Source organism: Vipera ursinii, assembly GCF_947247035.1.
Source record: "Vipera ursinii genome assembly, chromosome: 1".
NCBI classification, from domain to species: domain Eukaryota; kingdom Metazoa; phylum Chordata; class Lepidosauria; order Squamata; family Viperidae; genus Vipera; species Vipera ursinii.
Window position 1 is genome coordinate 357128226 of NC_139512.1, and position 17846 is coordinate 357146071.

Genomic DNA, 17846 nt, shown 5'->3' on the forward strand with positions numbered 1-17846 from the left:
GCCTGGCTGAGGAATTCTGGGAGTTGAAGTCCACAAGTCACCAAAGGGCCAAGTTGGAAGAGCCACACTGGGGAATTCTGGGAGTTGAAGTCCATACCTCTTCAGATACGCAAGCTTGAGAAACACTGCTGCAGAAGCTGAACTGGACAGGGTCTAGACAGTTTCTGATACTTTCCCCCTTATTTTCCTCATGCTGCTAGGGTCTTTTTTGAGGAGAAAAAAAGGCTGTTTTTCCAAAGCCACAAAGAGTAAAACGAAGAAAAATAAATAAATAAAGATACGGGCCGGGAGGAGGTAGACCAAGAGAATGCTGACTGGGGGAAAAAAATAAATCTATTTGTTGCTTTGGCCTAAAAGCCGCTAAGTAATCCCATCCCGTCCCAGAGCCAGAAACAAGAGAATGAGAAGGATGCCTTTTGCCAGCAGGAAGGAGAGTGTGTGTGGGGGAAATATCCCTTTTTTTTTGGCAAGATGAAGTTCGGCCTCAGACACAGCCAATGAACCGCTGGTGCAAAGCCTATCAGAAGGAAGGAGATGAACAGATGTTTGTTTTTTTTTAAATCATCAACTTTACAGGATTATCAATAAAGGGTTTTTCTCTCTCCCCCCCCCTTTTCCATTTTATAATAAAAGCTTTGCGGTTCCTCGTTGCAAAGATGTTAAGATTAATGGACCTTCAAAATGAACACCATCGTTTGGCAGGCAGGTGTTGTTCTGGAAGTTGAGGAGGAGGAGGAGGAGAGGAGGAAGAGAAGGAAGAAGAAGAGGAGGAGGAGGAGGAGGAGGAGGAAGACAAGTGTGGGGTCCTTGATGCTCTCTGAGCTTGATGGGTTTTTGAAGACATTTCATGACCCAAGTAGACAACATCATCAGTGTGAGGAGGAGGAGGAGGAGGATTGTGGGGTCCTTGATGCTCTCTGAGCCTGGTGGTTTTCTTGCAGACGTTTCATTACCCAACTAGGTAACATCATCAATGCTAGAAGGAAGGGGGGTCTGCGAGGAGGAGGAGGAGGAGGAGGAGGAGGAGGAGGAGGAGGAGGAAGAGGAGGAGGAGGAAGACCTGTGGGGTCCTTGATGCACTCTGAGCCTGGTGGTTTTCTTGCAGACGTTTCATTACCCAACTAGGTAACATCATCAATGCTAGAAGGAAGGGGGGTCTGCGAGGAGGAGGAGGAGGAGGAGGAGGAGGAGGAGGAGGAGGAGGAGGAGGAGGAAGAGGAGGAGGAGGAAGACCTGTGGGGTCCTTGATGCACTCTGAGCCTGGTGGTTTTCTTGCAGACGTTTCATTACCCAACTAGGTAACATCATCAATGCTAGAAGGAAGGGGGGTCTGCGAGGAGGAGGAGGAGGAGGAGGAGGAGGAGGAGGAGGAGGAGGAGGAGGAGGAGGAAGAGGAGGAGGAGGAAGACCTGTGGGGTCCTTGATGCACTCTGAGCCTGGTGGTTTTCTTGCAGACATTTCATTACCCAACTAGGTAACATCATCAATGCTAGAAGGAAGGGGGGTTTGCAAGGAGGAGGAGGAGGAGGAGGAGGAGGAAGAGGAGGAGGAGGAAGACCTGTGGGGTCCTTGATGCTCTCTGAGCCTGGTGGTTTTCTTGCAGACATTTCATTACCCAACTAGGTGACATCATCAATGCTAGAAGGAAGGGGGGTCTGGGAGGAGGAGGAGGAGGAGGAGGAGGAAGACCTGTGGGGTCCTTGATGCTCTCTGAGCCTGGTGGTTTTCTTGCAGAGATTTCGTGACCCAACTAGGTAACATCATCAAGTCTAGAGTGATACTGACAGGCTACTTACAACAATTCATTTACCCACCATCCCAAGTCATAACGGCACTGAAAAAAAAGTGACTTATGACCGTCGCACCATCCCCATGGGTCACGTGATCAGAATTTGGGCCTTTGGCTACAGGCATGTCTTTGCAACCGTTGCGGCGTCCCGGGATCATGTGAATCGCCACTTGCGAATTTCTCAGCTGTCTTCCGATGAGGAAGAAACTCAGTTAACCAGTGGAACTGTCTGCCTCCAGAAGTTGTGAATGCTCCGTCACTGGAGGTTTTCAAGAAGAGACTGGACAGCCCTTTGTTCGGGCAGGGAGTTGGACTAGATGACCTCCAAGGTCCCTTCCAACTCTGTTATTCTGTATTCTAACGGGGATGGACTAGAAGACCTCCAAGGTCCCTTCCAACTCTGTTATTCTGTATTCCGACAGGGTGGGATCGACTAGAAGACCTCCAAGGCTCATTTCAACTGTATTACTCTGTTATTCTGACAGGGGGTTGGACTAGAAGACCTCCAAGGCCCCTTCCAACTCTGTTATTCTGTATTCTGACGGGGATGGACTAGAAGACCTCTTAAGGCACCTTCCAACTCTTGTTGTTTTGTTCTGTAATCCCGCGCCTTAGCAGAATCCCAAAGAGCCGCTGAGATACTTCCGCGATTTAGCATCCATTGCACCGTTTCCCCCAATCAGAAGCGGGGGGGGGGCAATATCCTGTATAATTTACTTTATTCACACTTCATTACACAACACCGCAAAGACTTTGGGGGGAACCAAGGTATGACAACTTCCCCAGAGAGACAATTCCTGAAGAACTAGCGCCCCCTTGAGGCGAGATGTGGCAGCTGTCTTAGAAAGTGGCTGCTTTATTACACAATAATCAATCAATCAATCAATCAATAAATAAATAAATAAATAAAGAGCTGGAAGGGACCTTGGAGGTCTTCTAGTCCAGCCCCACATCAAGACAAATGGCGGTCCAATATTAAACCACAATACAAACCCTGGCTGTGTCAACCAGGGTAACTATATGTAAAATTAGATTAGATTGGACTAGATAACCTTTGTTGTCATTTTTTCCCCCTGGGGGCACAACGGCACACGTTAAAAATGAAATTTAGTTGCTTGCTCTCAACGTGTACACACACACACACAACGCGCATTTAAAACATCCGATGTACAACATATGTATAGACCTGCACCCTTACATATTAAGTAACGTGTAAACATTATTCATATCTGGAATCGGTAGAGGAAAATGCAACCCAGCAGATAATTTAAGTTGGAAAACTTAAAAGCAAAGTCCTGGGGGAAAGGCAGACTCATTTAAACAAGCACGTTACTAACCGCTGCCGTGACTCACTTAGCAACGGCGGTAAGAAAGATCGCGAAACGTGGCCAAACCAACGGGCTCGTGCTAAATTTAAAAGGGGATAACAAGTTTTAAACTTTAGCATGAGCAAATTGCATCCAGCCGAGAACCCACAGCCATCTAGGATGGTGCACCGCAAAACAAAAAGTGGTAAAAAAAATGGATCCGGTCTCAAAGTGACTCATTTTACGACCGTCAAGACTTACGACCAGAATGGGGCCAAACTCCATTACTGTCCTAGGTTGAGGATTACGATATGTAGATCAACTAAAAGTCAGTATCTCTACGCCATCCGGATCCTGGTTGTCCCAAAGGGGCTTTTTCAAGAGGCAAATGGACTTCCCCCCGCCCGAAGATGTTTCGCTTCTCATTCAAGAAGCTTCCTCAGTTCTGACTGAATGGCCGAGGATGGATTTTTATTCCTTGCAGTCACCTGGTTGTTAGTGCTCCCTCTGAGAGTCATCAAGGCCACTTGGAGGCGTATCTGTGCTCTCAGGGGTCCCCTGAAGACATGCAGTCCTTGATTTACAACGGCTCGTTCAGTGACTGTTCAAAGTTACAACAGCACTTGGACAGCCTTTGGTGGCGCAGTGGGCTAAGGCCTCCTTAAGTAACACCAGCTGCCTGCCATTAGAGCAGGTTCGACTCCCACCAGGCTCAAGGTTGACTCAGCCTTCCATCCTTCCCAGGTGGGTAAAATGAGGACCCAGATTGTTGGGGGCAATTAAGCTGACTTTGTAATAATGCCGCTTGGGGTGTGTGTGTGAAAGCCCTAATAAGCAGGCATATACATAGAATGAAGGCTACTGCTAAGCTTGTAAGCCGCCCTGAGTCTTCGGAGAAGGGCGGGATATAAATGGGATTAAAATAAATAAAATAAAATAAATAAAAAAGGGGACTGATGGCCGTTTTTCAGTTACGACTCTTCCAGCATCCTCCTGGTCACGGGATCAAAATTCACGCCTGGCAACGGGTTCATACTTATGACCGTTGGCTGTGTCCCCAGGGTCACGTGATCCCCTTTTGCGGCCTTCTGGCAAGCAAAGACAACGGGGAAGCCCGATTCACTTAACGGCCGTGTAACTGACTTAACAACTGCAGGGATTCACTTCCTGGCTGTAAGAAGAAAGGGCGTCACGCGGGGGCAAAATTCACTTAACAAAGGTCTCGCTTAACGACCGAAACTTTGGGCTCAATTGCAGCCGTAAGTCGAGGACTCCCTGAATGGTGCAAATGGGTGTGGAGCCTTCTTGGGACTGCTGAAAGGACTGCGTTGTTAACTCCTTTCAGCAGTTCCAAGAAGGCTCCACACCTATTTGCACTTTTCAGGTAACGCTGACGGGAAAAACTAAACCAGGGGTAGGCCACCTTGGCTCTTTTATGACTTGTGGACTTCAACTCCCAGAATTCCTGAGCCAGCCATGCTGAGGGGAAAGGGAGAAGTTGCCATGCTAACTGCTAAGCACATTTGATTTGTGCTTAGATTGTAAGCCGCCCTGAGTCTTCGGAGAAGGGCGGGATATAAATGGGATTAAAATAAAAAAAAATGCTGGCTCAGGAATTCTGGGAGTTGAAGTCCACAAGTCATGAAGGGGCCATAGTTCCCCCATGCTGGCTGCGGAATTCTGGGAGTTGAAGTCCACAAGTCATGAAGGGGCCATAGTTCCCCCATGCTGGCTGAGGAATTCTGGGAGTTGAAGTCCACAAGTCATGAAGGGGCCATAGTTCCCCCATGCTGGCTCAGGAATTCTGGGAATTGAAGTCCACCAGCCATGAAGGGGCCATAGTTCCCCCATGCTGGCTCAGGAATTCTGGGAGTTGAAGTCCACGAGTCACGAAGGGGGCCATAGTTCCCCCATGCTGGCTGCGGAATTCTGGGAGTTGAAGTCCACAAGTCATGAAGGGGCCATAGTTCCCCCATGCTGGCTGAGGAATTCTGGGAGTTGAAGTCCACAAGTCATGAAGGGGCCATAGTTCCCCCATGCTGGCTCAGGAATTCTGGGAGTTGAAGTCCACCAGCCATGAAGGGGCCATAGTTCCCCTATGCTGGCTAGGAATTCTGGGAGTTGAAGTCCACGAGTCACGAAGGGGGCCATAGTTCCCCCATGCTGGCTCAGGAATTCTGGGAGTTGAAGTCCACCAGCCATGAAGGGGCCATAGTTCCCCCATGCTGGCTCAGGAATTCTGGGAGTTGAAGTCCACCAGCCATGAAGGGGCCATAGTTCCCCCATGCTGGCTGAGGAATTCTGGGAGTTGAAGTCCACCATCACGAAGGGGGCCATAGTTCCCCCATGCTGGCTCAGGAATTTGAAGTCCACCAGTCATGAAGGGGCCATAGTTCCCCCATGCTGGCTGAGGAATTCTGGGAGTTGAAGTCCACCAGTCATAAAAAGAGCCAAGTTTGCCTACTCCTGAACTAAACCTTCGAGAAGAGCGGGATATAAATGTAATTAAAAATAAAATAAATAAAATAAAGTGGCCTCAGCCAGTCTCAGAGAGAGTACTAATGACCAGATGACTGCAAGAAATGGAAATCCTTCCGTCGGAACGGAAGAAGCGTCTTGGATGAAAAGCGAAATGTCTTCAAGGAAGAACGAAGGAGGTCGAGTTGCCTTTGGGAAAAGCACATTTGGGACGAGATAAAAAAGTCAGCATGTCGAGTGATCGGTAAAAAATAATAAAGGCGGGGGATAGAGATAAATTAACAAATACAAATTAGGAAGCGAGGAAATTAGCAAGCAAGGATACCGACAGCTCGCAAGAGGAAAAAGGCCGAGCGTGGGACGACGGCGACTTACTTTCGGAGATGGTCGTTCTCCTTCAAGAAGAGTTCCGTCCGTCTGTTGTTGACACCACACCCACTTTTGTAGGACCTGCAAGGTGTTGACAACAATGGAAAATGGGTGAAAAAGAATTCAGACTTTAAGTACCGGTAACTGACGGCAGGGGTGGGCAACCAGGGCTCCTTTATGACCTGTGGACTTCAACTCCCAGAATTCCTGAGCCAGTATGGCTGGCTCAGGAATTCTGGGAGTTGAAGTCCACAGGCTCGGCCGCATGGCTGGCTGAGGAATTCTGGGAGTTGAAGTCCACAGGCTCGGCCGCACGGCTGGCTGAGGAATTCTGGGAATTGAAGTCCACAGGCTCGGCCGCACGGCTGGCTGAGGAATTCTGGGAGTTGAAGTCCACAGGCTTGGCCGCACGGCTGGCTGAGGAATTCTGGGAATTGAAGTCCACAGGCTCGGCCGCACGGCTGGCTGAGGAAGTCTGGGAATTGAAGTCCACAGGCTCGGCCGCACGGCTGGCTGAGGAATTCTGGGAATTGAAGTCCACAGGCTCGGCCGCTCGGCTGGCTGAGGAATTCTGGGAATTGAAGTCCACAGGCTCGGCCGCACGGCTGGCTGAGGAAGTCTGGGAATTGAAGTCCACAGGCTCGGCTGCACGGCTGGCTGAGGAAGTCTGGGAATTGAAGTCCACAGGCTCGGCTGCACGGCTGGCTGAGGAATTCTGGGAATTGAAGTCCACAGGCTCGGCCGCTCGGCTGGCTGAGGAATTCTGGGAATTGAAGTCCACAGGCTCGGCCGCACGGCTGGCTGAGGAATTCTGGGAGTTGAAGTCCACAGGCTCGGCCGCACGCCTGGCTGAGGAATTCTAGGAATTGAAGTCCACAGGCTCGGCCGCACAGCTAGCTGAGGAATTCTGGGAATTGAAGTCCACAGGCTCGGCCGCACGGCTGGCTGAGGAATTCTGGGAATTGAAGTCCACAGGCTCGGCCGCACAGCTGGCTGAGGATTTCTGGGAGTTGAAGTCCACAGGCTCGGCCGCACGGCTGGCTAAGGAATTCTGGGAATTGAAGTCCACAGGCTCGGCCACAGGGCTGGCTGAGGAATTCTGGGAGTTGAAGTTCACAGGCTCGGCCTCACGGCTGGCTGAGGAATTCTGGGAATTGATGTCTACAGGCTCGGCCACAGGGCTGGCTGAGGAATTCTGGGAGTTGAAGTCCACAGGCTCGGCCTCACGGCTGGCTGAGGAATTCTGGGAATTGAAGTCCACAGGCTCGGCCACAGGGCTGGCTGAGGGATTCTGGGAGTTGAAGTCCACAGGCTCGGCCGCACGGCTGGCTGAGGAATTCCGGGAGTTGAAGTCCACAGGTCATAAAGGGGCCACAACTGCCCACTCCTGACTTATGAGGACACACACCCCCTTCCCAAATTTGGAAAACTCCCAGCCTCACTCCTTTCTTTGGAATACGACTTTTCCAACCCATTTCAGCAGAGGCCCCTTGCGTGTGTTTGTGGCCACGGCAACTTCAACATTGGGTCATGAGTAGCTTTGGGGGCTCTGTAATTTTGAGCGGTCACTAAGTCGAGGACTATCTGCACTGGACACAAGGCCAAGTTTGCAATCCTTCAGGTTGTGTGCAAATAAAACACCTCTCTTCCTCTCTCAAACACACACACAAATACACACACACAGAGAGAGTTGCTGATTACAAGACCACAACACCCTGTCGTTATTGGGAGGGTGTAAAGTTCAAAGTCTCCAAGGAATATATCATGTTATTTGAAGTTCCGGGATCAGAGCTGGGCAAACAGTAACACAATGCAAAGTCTTAAGAGCAAGTCAATTACTCTGTGAACAGCCTTGGGAGAGTCTGCAGAGGCCCTGCAAACAGAAGTCCCAAACTCAAAAGGCCTACAGGTAGCCCTTGACTCACAACCATTCGTTTAGTAGAATGGAATAGAGCTGGGAGGGACCCTAGAGGTCTTCTAGTCCAGCCCACTGCTTGAGCAGGAGAACCTATACCGTCTTAAGACAAGTGACGGTCCAGCCTCTTTTTAAAAATCTCCAGTGATGGGTGTGCCCAGGATTTCTGGTGGCAGGCTGTTCCACTGGTTCGTTCTCCTGTCAGGAGGTTTCTCCTTAGTGACTCTTCGAAGTCACGAAGACAACGAAGTAAAAGTGGCTTAGGACTGTTTTTCACACTTACGGCCACTGCAGCCTCCCCAGGGTCACGTGATGTAAATTCGGATTTATTTTTAAATTCACATTTATTAAGGCAGGACAAGACGCAACAAGGAGAGAAGCAACCTAGAACTAAGGAGAAACTTCCTGACAGTTAGGACAACTAACCAGTGGAACAACCTGCCTCCAGAAGCTGTGAATGCTCCAACACTGGAAGTTTTTAAGAAGAGATTGGACAGCCTTTTATTTAGAATGGTATAGGGTTTCCTGCCTGAGCAAGGGTTGGACTAGATGACCTCCAAGGTCCCTTCCAACTCTATTATTATTATTAACAACCTGCCTCCAGAAGTGGTGAATGCTCCAACATTGGAAGTTTTTAAGAAGAGATTGGACAGCCTTTTATTTAGAATGGTATAGGGTTTCCTGCCTGAGCAAGGGTTGGACTAGATGACCTCCAAGGTCCCTTCCAACTCTATTATTATTATTAACAACCTGCCTCCAGAAGTGGTGAATGCTCCAACGCTGGAAGTTTTTAAGAAGAGACTGGACAGCCATTTGTCTGAAATGGTATAGGGTTTCCTGCCTGAGCAGGGGGTTGGACTAGATGACCTCCAAGGTCCCTTCCAAATTATTATTATTGTTGTTGTTGTTGTTATCCCTTGATTTACAACTGCTTGTTTATTGACCATCTGAAGTTACAACAGCGCCGAAAAAAGTGAATTATGAGCTTTTTCTACACTTACAACTGTTGTAGCATTCACCACGGTCACGTGATTTAAAATTCGATTTATTTTTAAATTTGGATTTATTAAATCATTATTGTCGTTGTGGTTGTTGTTGTTATATTATAACACAGGGATTCCCTTAATAACTATGGCAACAGAACATGCCTCGCCACCTGCATTCAGTAAAGCATTCGCTGACAAGAGCATGAAAGACAGGTGTCACGTAATATTGGCACTTTTTCCTGTGCCCATTGTAACTTCAAGTGGTCACTAAATGAGCTGTTATAAATTGAGGACTACCTGTAATAATAGTAATAATAATAATAATAACAATAAGAATTGCAATAATGGGTCCTCGGTGCTCTCTGAGCTTGCTTGTTTTCTTGCAGACGTTTCATTACTCAGCTAAGTAACACCATCGGGACCAGCAGTGATGATGCTACCTAGTTGGGTTAGGAAACGTCTCCAAGGAAACATCCAGTCGTCGTCCTCCTCCTCCTCGCACTGATGATGCTACCTAGTTGGGTTAGGAAACGTCTGCAAGGAAACATCCAGTCGTCGTCCTCCTCCTCCTCGCACTGATGATGCTACCTAGTTGGGTTAGGAAACGTCTGCAAGGAAACATCCAGTCGTCGTCCTCCTCCTCCTCGCACTGATGATGCTACCTAGTTGGGTTAGGAAACGTCTTCAAGGAGACATCCAGTCATCCTCCTCCTCCTCGCACTGATGATGCTACCTAGTTGGGTTAGGAAACGTCTTCAAGGAGACATCCAGTCATCCTCCTCCTCCTCGCACTGATGATGCTACCTAGTTGGGTTAGGAAACGTCTGCAAGGAAACATCCAGTCGTCGTCCTCCTCCTCTCGCACTGATGATGCTACCTAGTTGGGTTATGAAACATCTCCAAGGAAACATCCAGTCGTCGTCCTCCTCCTCCTCGCACTGATGATGCTACCTAGTTGGGTTAGGAAACGTCTGCAAGGAAACATCCAGTCGTCGTCCTCCTCCTCCTCCTCGCACTGATGATGCTACCTAGTTGGGTTAGGAAACGTCTGCAAGGAAACATCCAGTCGTCGTCCTCCTCCTCCTCGCACTGATGATGCTACCTAGTTGGGTTAGGAAACGTCTTCAAGGAGACATCCAGTCATCCTCCTCCTCCTCGCACTGATGATGCTACCTAGTTGGGTTAGGAAACGTCTGCAAGGAAACATCCAGTCGTCCTCCTCCTCCTCGCACTGATGATGCTACCTAGTTGGGTTAGGAAACGTCTCCAAGGAAACATCCAGTCGTCGTCCTCCTCCTCCTCGCACTGATGATGCTACCTAGTTGGGTTAGGAAACGTCTGCAAGGAAACATCCAGTCGTCGTCCTCCTCCTCCTCGCACTGATGATGCTACCTAGTTGGGTTAGGAAACGTCTTCAAGGAGACATCCAGTCATCCTCCTCCTCCTCGCACTGATGATGCTACCTAGTTGGGTTAGGAAACGTCTGCAAGGAAACATCCAGTCGTCGTCCTCCTCCTCTCGCACTGATGATGCTACCTAGTTGGGTTATGAAACATCTCCAAGGAAACATCCAGTCGTCGTCCTCCTCCTCCTCGCACTGATGATGCTACCTAGTTGGGTTAGGAAACGTCTGCAAGGAAACATCCAGTCGTCGTCCTCCTCCTCCTCCTCGCACTGATGATGCTACCTAGTTGGGTTAGGAAACGTCTGCAAGGAAACATCCAGTCGTCGTCCTCCTCCTCCTCCTCGCACTGATGATGCTACCTAGTTGGGTTAGGAAACGTCTTCAAGGAGACATCCAGTCATCCTCCTCCTCCTCGCACTGATGATGCTACCTAGTTGGGTTAGGAAACGTCTGCAAGGAAACATCCAGTCGTCCTCCTCCTCCTCGCACTGATGATGCTACCTAGTTGGGTTAGGAAACGTCTTCAAGGAGACATCCAGTTATCCTCCTCCTCCTCGCACTGATGATGCTACCTAGTTGGGTTAGGAAACGTCTGCAAGGAAACATCCAGTCGTCGTCCTCCTCCTCTCGCACTGATGATGCTACCTAGTTGGGTTATGAAACATCTCCAAGGAAACATCCAGTCGTCGTCCTCCTCCTCCTCGCACTGATGATGCTACCTAGTTGGGTTAGGAAACGTCTGCAAGGAAACATCCAGTCGTCGTCGTCCTCCTCCTCCTCGCACTGATGATGCTACCTAGTTGGGTTAGGAAACGTCTGCAAGGAAACATCCAGTCGTCGTCCTCCTCCTCCTCGCACTGATGATGCTACCTAGTTGGGTTAGGAAACGTCTTCAAGGAGACATCCAGTCATCCTCCTCCTCCTCGCACTGATGATGCTACCTAGTTGGGTTAGGAAACGTCTGCAAGGAAACATCCAGTCGTCGTCCTCCTCCTCGCACTGATGATGCTACCTAGTTGGGTTAGGAAACGTCTGCAAGGAAACAGCCAAGCTCAGAGGGCACCAAGGATCCCTCATTTCATCCCTGAGCTACAAATATTCAATAATAATAATAATAATAATAATAATAATAATAATAATGATGATGATGATGATGATGATGATGATAAAGAATTAACAACTTACTCAATATCTTTCTGGACAGATCCCATAAGATTCTCTCTTTCCCGCACTGCCATGAAATTGGTTTTGGTTTTGTGGAATTCGTGGGTGTAATCCTGTCGGGAAAAATACAAAAAGGTTCCAACTGGTTAGAGGTCCAGGGGCTGAAAAGAGAATCTGCAGCCCTTCAACCGTCAACGTAAGCCAGGTTGAAGTCCAAATATTGTTACAATCCTTTAAAAGGGAGATCAAGAGACACCTAAGGGAAGGGTCTCCAACCTTGGGAAGTGTTAACACTTGTGGACTTCAACTCCCAGAATTCCCCAGCCCTCCAAACTTGGCCGCTTTCAAGATGTGTGGACTTCAACTCCCAGAATTCTCCAGCCGTCCAAACCTGGCCACTTTTAAGACGTGTGGACTTCAATTCCCAGAATGCTCTGGCTCCCTGACGTGGCCATTTCAAGGCTTGTGGACTTCAACTCATGGCTGGGGAATTCTGGGACTTGAAGTCCGCAAGTCTTAAAAGCTTCCAAGGTTGGACATCCCTGCCCTAAAAGATACTTCAGGTAAGCCTGCACCGTGCCCCAGCGTGAGAAGTTCTTGAGATCTTGGAACTACAATGTGGAGAATCATCCAGGCTACCCCGACAAGCAGGCCTAGGAGTTACAGAGGCAGAACCAAACGACGGACTGGGCCTCCAAAATGCTTCCCGGAGACTCTGGTTCAATGTGTGCCCACCCTGGCAAACGTGGCTAATTATTTGCACCCAATTCACAAAAGCCCGGGGTCGCAAAAATCCTGCGTTAGTTGACGTCGTGTTGGAATGAATAAGTCCTCGACTTACAACTACTTCTTTAGCGCCCATTAGAAGTTACTAGGACAGGAATTTTGCAATTAAAAAAGAATTTAAAAAAATGGCGAAACTTCCCAGATACAGCTGAAAAGCTGGGAGGAGATTGTGGCTTTGCGCCCAGGAGTTTCAAGGTCTAACCAGAAAAGGCTCGGCCAATACGAGGGAATCCTCAACCTACAACCATCTGTTTAGTGACCGTTCACAGTTAACAACGGCACCAAGAAAAACCGACTTGAAGGCCGTTTTTCACACACGGCTGTTGTTGCAATGGTCACATAGTCGAAATACAGACGCTTGGCAACTGGCTCGTATTTATGACGGTCTCCGTGTCCCACGGGGGTGTGGGGGGTGTGGTTGTGTGTCACGCGATCCCCTTTTGCGACCTTCCGACAAGCGAAGTCAATGGGGGAAAGCCGGATTCGCTTAACGACCGTGTGTATGACTTAACAACAGCAGGGATTCACTTTTAACAACGGAGTCAAGGAAGGTCGTAAAACGGGGCAAAACTCGCTTAACAAAGGTCTCGCTGAGCAACCGACATTTTGGGCCCTGCCATGGTCGTAAGTCGAGGACTAGCTGTAAAGAGGGGAGGGAGGAAGCCCCGTGTTCGGGGAGATTGCCTTGCCTGTAGGATGTCTCTGTGCCGTTGCAGGGTGTGCATCAGAGCCGCGTTGAGGGAGGGGACGCCGGCACTGTTGGTGTACTCGGCCATTTTGTCATTGAGCCCGGTCAGCTGCAACAGAGAGAACGAGAGAAATTAGGGCTTTTCGAGACGAGAGCTGCGTGGATCAAACAATTCAGTAAGCCGCAAACCTTACGTGACACCTCAAATATATGGAGACGGTGAACAGCCAAAGTTTGCTTCGCCAGACAAACAGGATGCTTGACATCTGCTCTCTCCCTGCCTTTAAAGCAAGGGTGTGTGTGTGTGTGTGTGTGTGTATTCCAACCTTGGCAACTTCAAGACCTATGGACTTCCACTCCCAGAACTCCCCACCCGGCATACTTTAAGAGGGGTGGGCTTCCACTCCCAGAATCCCCCAGCCAGCCATGCTTTAATATGTGTAGATTTCAGCTCCCAGAATCCCCCAGCCAGCTTGCTTTAAGAGGGATGGACTTCCACTCCCAGAATTCTCCAGTCAGCCTGCTTTAAGAGGGGTGGACTTCAATTCCCAGAATTCCCCACCCAGCCTGCTTTAAGAGGGGTGGGCTTCCACTCCCAGAATCCCCCAGCCAGCTTTCAGAGGGGTGGACTTCAACTCTTCTCCAGCGATGGGGCAGACCCTAATGTTATCCCTGCCCCCCCATTCGAACACTATACAGGTAGTCCTCAACTTACGTCTACAATTGAGCCCCAAATTTCTGTTGCTAAGTGAAACATTTGCTAAGTGAGTTTTGCCCCATGTTACGACCTTTCTTGCCGCAGTCATTAAGTGAATCCGGCTTCCCCGTTGACTTTGCTTGTCGGAAGGTGACAAAGGGGAATCGCGTGACCCCTCCAGGACACGGCGACCGTCATAAATGTGAGCCAGTTGCCAAGTGTCCTAATTTTGATTACAAGACTGTGGAGATACTACAACAGCCGTATGGGTGAAAAACGGTCCTAGGTCACTTTTTTCAGTGTCGTAACTTCGATCGGTCACTAAACAAATAGTCGTTAAGTCGAGGACTATGTATAAGGCTGCAGAGGCTCCTGGGAAAATGAATCTTAGGTCTTGGATTATTTCGATATGGCCGATGCTTTGTTAGAACCGTCTTTATCTAAGTCACTCTAGCCCCAAAGATGCTTTTTTCAGGAGGCAACTGGACTTTTGTTTTTTGTCTGAAGAGGTTTCGCTTCTCATCCCAGAAGCTTCTTCAGTTCTGAGTAGACGGTGGGGGAATGGGAGGATTTATACTCCTTGCAGACAGCTGGTCATTTACAAATGTGTGTGGAGCCTTCCTGGAACCCATTTGCAGCGCTCAGGTGACCCTGAGGACACAGATAAACCTCCAAGTGGCCTCAAGGACTCTCTAAAAGAAGGCAAACGACCGGCTCTCTGCAAGGAGGATAAATCCCTCCATTCCCCACCATTTGGTCAGAACCTGAAGAAACGTCTGGGAGAAGAAGCGAAATCTCTTCAAAGGAAAAACAAGAAAGTCCGGCTGCCTCCTGAAAAAGGCACCTTTGTGAAAAGGGATGGAAGAGGAAGAGGAGAAGGAAGATGGGAGGAAAAGAAGAAGGATAAGAGAGAAAAAGAGACAGAGAAAGAAAGAAAGAAAGAAAGAAAGAAAGAAAGAAAGAAAGAAAGAAAGAAAGAAAGAAAGAAAGAAAGAAAGAAGGAAGAAAGAAAGGAAGGAAGGAAGGAAGGAAGAAAAAGAAAGAAAGAAAGAAAGAAAGAAAGAAAGAAAGAAAGAAAGAAAGAAGGAAGAGGGGGAAGAGGAAAGAAAAAGGAAGAGGAGGTGAAGGATAAGAGAAAGAGGAAGAAGGAGGAGGAAGAGGCCTTTTCAAATGGCCTCAAGGACTCTCTAAAAGGAGGCAAATGACCGGCTCTCTGCAAGGAGTATAAATCCTCCCATTCCCCATCCATCCAGTCAGAGCCGAAGAAGCTTCTTGGATGAGAAGGGAAACGTCTTCGACTTCCGGTGGCTCCGCGGCGACGGAGGGAGCCTTCCCGGGCTGCCCGCGGCTCAGCTGTTGTTTTTTCGCCCGAAACAGCGCCGATCAGCTGTTCGGGCGAATCCGAAGCCCCCTCCTCGGGAGAAGAGGAGGGGGCGAGCTCCCAGGTAGGGGTAGAGTTCTCCAGGGCCGCCTGAGCTTATGGCTTGGGCGGCTGAAGGATTGAACTCCCCCGTAGCCTGGGCTGCTCCCAGCTGGCCGTCGCCTCTGCTCCTGACTTCTTGGAGCAGAGCCAGCCGTCTGCGACCACCCCTGCCTGAAGGAATGACTATGATTTAAAGGAGCAGGCAGAGCGATACAAGAGGAAATGGTAAAGAGGATTACTATGTTTTACTCTCCAGCTTGATGGACTTTTTTGGATTACAAATCTGAAGTGAAAGTGCGTCATATTTGGTAAAAGATGGCGGCTAAACCACCCCCTAAAACTCTTCGGAGTGCTGGAACTTCTCCCGTGCAACAATCATTATTGCAGGCGCTGCATCCTCCTGATGTATTGACATCAAAGGACTTACAAGATGCTCTTGAAAAACATACCCAGGTAATTTTGGAATCAATTAATATTAGATTTGCACAGATGGAGGAGAAATTGGAGAAATTGGAGGAGAGAATGGAGGAGAGGATGGAACAGAAGCTTAAAGCGATGAGGGTAGACATCTTGACTTCAGTGTTTAAAGTGGCTCGGTGTGTGGAAGAATTGGAGGAAAAGCTAGAAGACTTGACTCAAAAGAATGCTATATTAGAAGCAAAAGTATTGGAGAATGAAAATAAAATGGAAAGGGAACTGTGTCTTGCTCAATATTTCCAGATGCAGTTTGCCATTAGAATTAGAGGCTTAAAGGAGAATACTAAGGAAGATCTAAAGCAGCTGGTTTCTGAGGCTTTTGAAATAGTGTTGAAACAGCCAGCATCTGAAATAAAAGGAGGCATGGACAAAGTGTTTCGTGTGAATTCATGGATTGCCAGACAGAGAAAGTTGCCTAGAGATGTGGTGGTATATTTTGCAAAAAGGGAAACTAGAGATGAAGTTATACAAGCTGCTTATGATGCTAAAGTTATGATTGCTAATCAAGAAGTTTTGGTCTTAAAAGAAATTCCTCCAAAGATTCTAAGGAGAAGGAAGGATTTTACATTTCTTGTGCAAGAGCTCAAGCAGCGAGATATAAGGTTCAGATGGGAGATCCCAGTGGGGTTGATGGTGACGCACGAAGGTAAAAAGTACCGTTTGGTTACTGTGATGCAAGCGCGTGATTTCTACAATAATGTTTTAAATGCAACGCCATTAACACTTTTGGAAGCTGGAAAGGGATCTGGAGAAGGAGTGCATCAAGAGGCCGAAGATGGTCAGATAGAAGACAACGGTGTTGGAGGAGATCAAGATACAACCTCGTCGGATGAATCTATAAAACAGAGGGTGACGCGTGCTGCTGCAAAACGATCTAAGAAGAGAAAGTAGCAGGAATTGCAGAAGTCTATGGAACTTTCACGATATAGTCAAGTAGTCATGTAGGGGAGGGGGGAAAAGATTTGAGTGTAGACGCAATATATTTTTATATTTGGTGGTTCTGTGGAAAGGGTGAGCTTTTTTGGATTGTGGTACTGGAAGAGGAACGGCCGATTACAGAAGAGTTGACTTTAAAGTTTTTTGATTTGGGATCCTTGGTTAATTTGGAAAATTATTTGTAAGAATGTTATATCATGGAATGGATAAAATGGATGGAGTTTATTTAGGATAAGTATAGGGTTGAGAAGGGGTTTTTTTCTTCTTTTTCCTTTTTTTTTTGTCTTTAATATATATTTAATATTATTAAGGTTTGTTCTATTCTATATAAGCTAGAGAGTGTCCTTTTCTTATTCTAGTTTTTTTATACATATATTTAATATTGTTAAGGTTTGTTTTATCCTATATAAGCTAGAGAGTGATGGATTTTAGAATTTATAGTTGTTAGTATATGGTTGCTTAGGTTTGCTTTTTTTTATATATATATATACCTTGTATTCAGCTCTGGGAAGTAGGGGGGGGAGGGGGGAGGTAGGGGGGGAGGAGGGAGGGGGAAGGGGTTTTTTTTTAAAGGAAAATTGTATTTTAAAACTTTTCAATAAAAAAAAAAAAGAGAAGGGAAACGTCTTCAAAGGAAAAACAAGAAAGTCCGGTTGCCTCCTGAAAAGTCACCTTTGCGGAAAGGATGGAAGAGGAAGAGGAGAAGGAAGATGGGAGGGAAGGAAGGAGAAGGATAAGAGAGAAAGAGAGAGACAGAGAAAGAAAGAAAAAGAAAGAAGAGGAGGAGGAGGGGGAAGAAAAAGGAAGTTAAGGATAAGGGAAAGGGGAAGGGGAAGGAGGAGGAGGAGGAGGAGGAGGAGGAGGAGGAGGAGGAGGAGGAGGAGGAAGAGGAGAAGAAGAAGAAGAAGAAGAAGAAGAAGAAGAAGAAGAGGAGGAGGAGGAGGAGGAGGAGGAGGAAGAGGAGGCCTTTTCAAATGGCCTCAAGGACTCTCTAAAAGGAGGCAAAGGACCGGCTCTCTGCAAGGAGTATAAATCCTCCCATTCCCCACCATCTAGTCAGAGCTGAAGAAGCTTCTGGGAGGAGAAGCGAAATGTCTTCAAAGGAAAACAAGGAAGTCCAGTGGCCTCCTGAAAAAAAAAAAGGCTCCTTTGGGACAAGCATGACCTGGATGGCTGAGAAACTGCCTGGGCAAGTCACTCCGGCCTTCGTTGAAAGACCCTTCCATGTTTTAAACGGGGTCAGAGCTGGGCCGTCTGCCTTACCTTCCCCAAGAGCTGCTCCATTTCCACAGCCATGGCTTCAAACATCCGGTCTTGGCTCGATCCGTTCAGGAGAGGCGTCGTGTCAGAGCTGGAGGAACGAGCAACACGGAGGTAGCGTTCCATTACATTTTAACCCAGGGCATGAAACCTTCCTTCACCTTTA

General features: G+C 48.1%; 2 protein-coding genes across 4 annotated transcripts in view; one reads left to right on the forward strand and one right to left on the reverse strand.

Annotated features, from left to right (window-relative positions):
* The window catches only part of SSH2 (slingshot protein phosphatase 2), a 471054-nt gene that overhangs the window by 78411 nt on the left and 374797 nt on the right, over positions 1-17846 (forward strand). The gene's annotated exons all lie outside the window — the stretch shown is intronic.
* GOSR1 (golgi SNAP receptor complex member 1) overlaps positions 1-17846 on the reverse strand; it is a 45525-nt gene that overhangs the window by 20694 nt on the left and 6985 nt on the right. For all 3 annotated transcript variants that reach the window (XM_083379871.1, XM_083379869.1, XM_083379870.1), the window contains 4 exons: positions 17684-17771; positions 12889-12996; positions 11435-11526; positions 5950-6024 (listed from right to left, as the gene is read on the reverse strand). In XM_083379871.1, coding sequence (XP_083235997.1) covers positions 5950-6024; positions 11435-11526; positions 12889-12996; positions 17684-17771 — 363 coding nt within the window. The remainder of the gene's footprint in view (positions 1-5949; positions 6025-11434; positions 11527-12888; positions 12997-17683; positions 17772-17846) is intronic.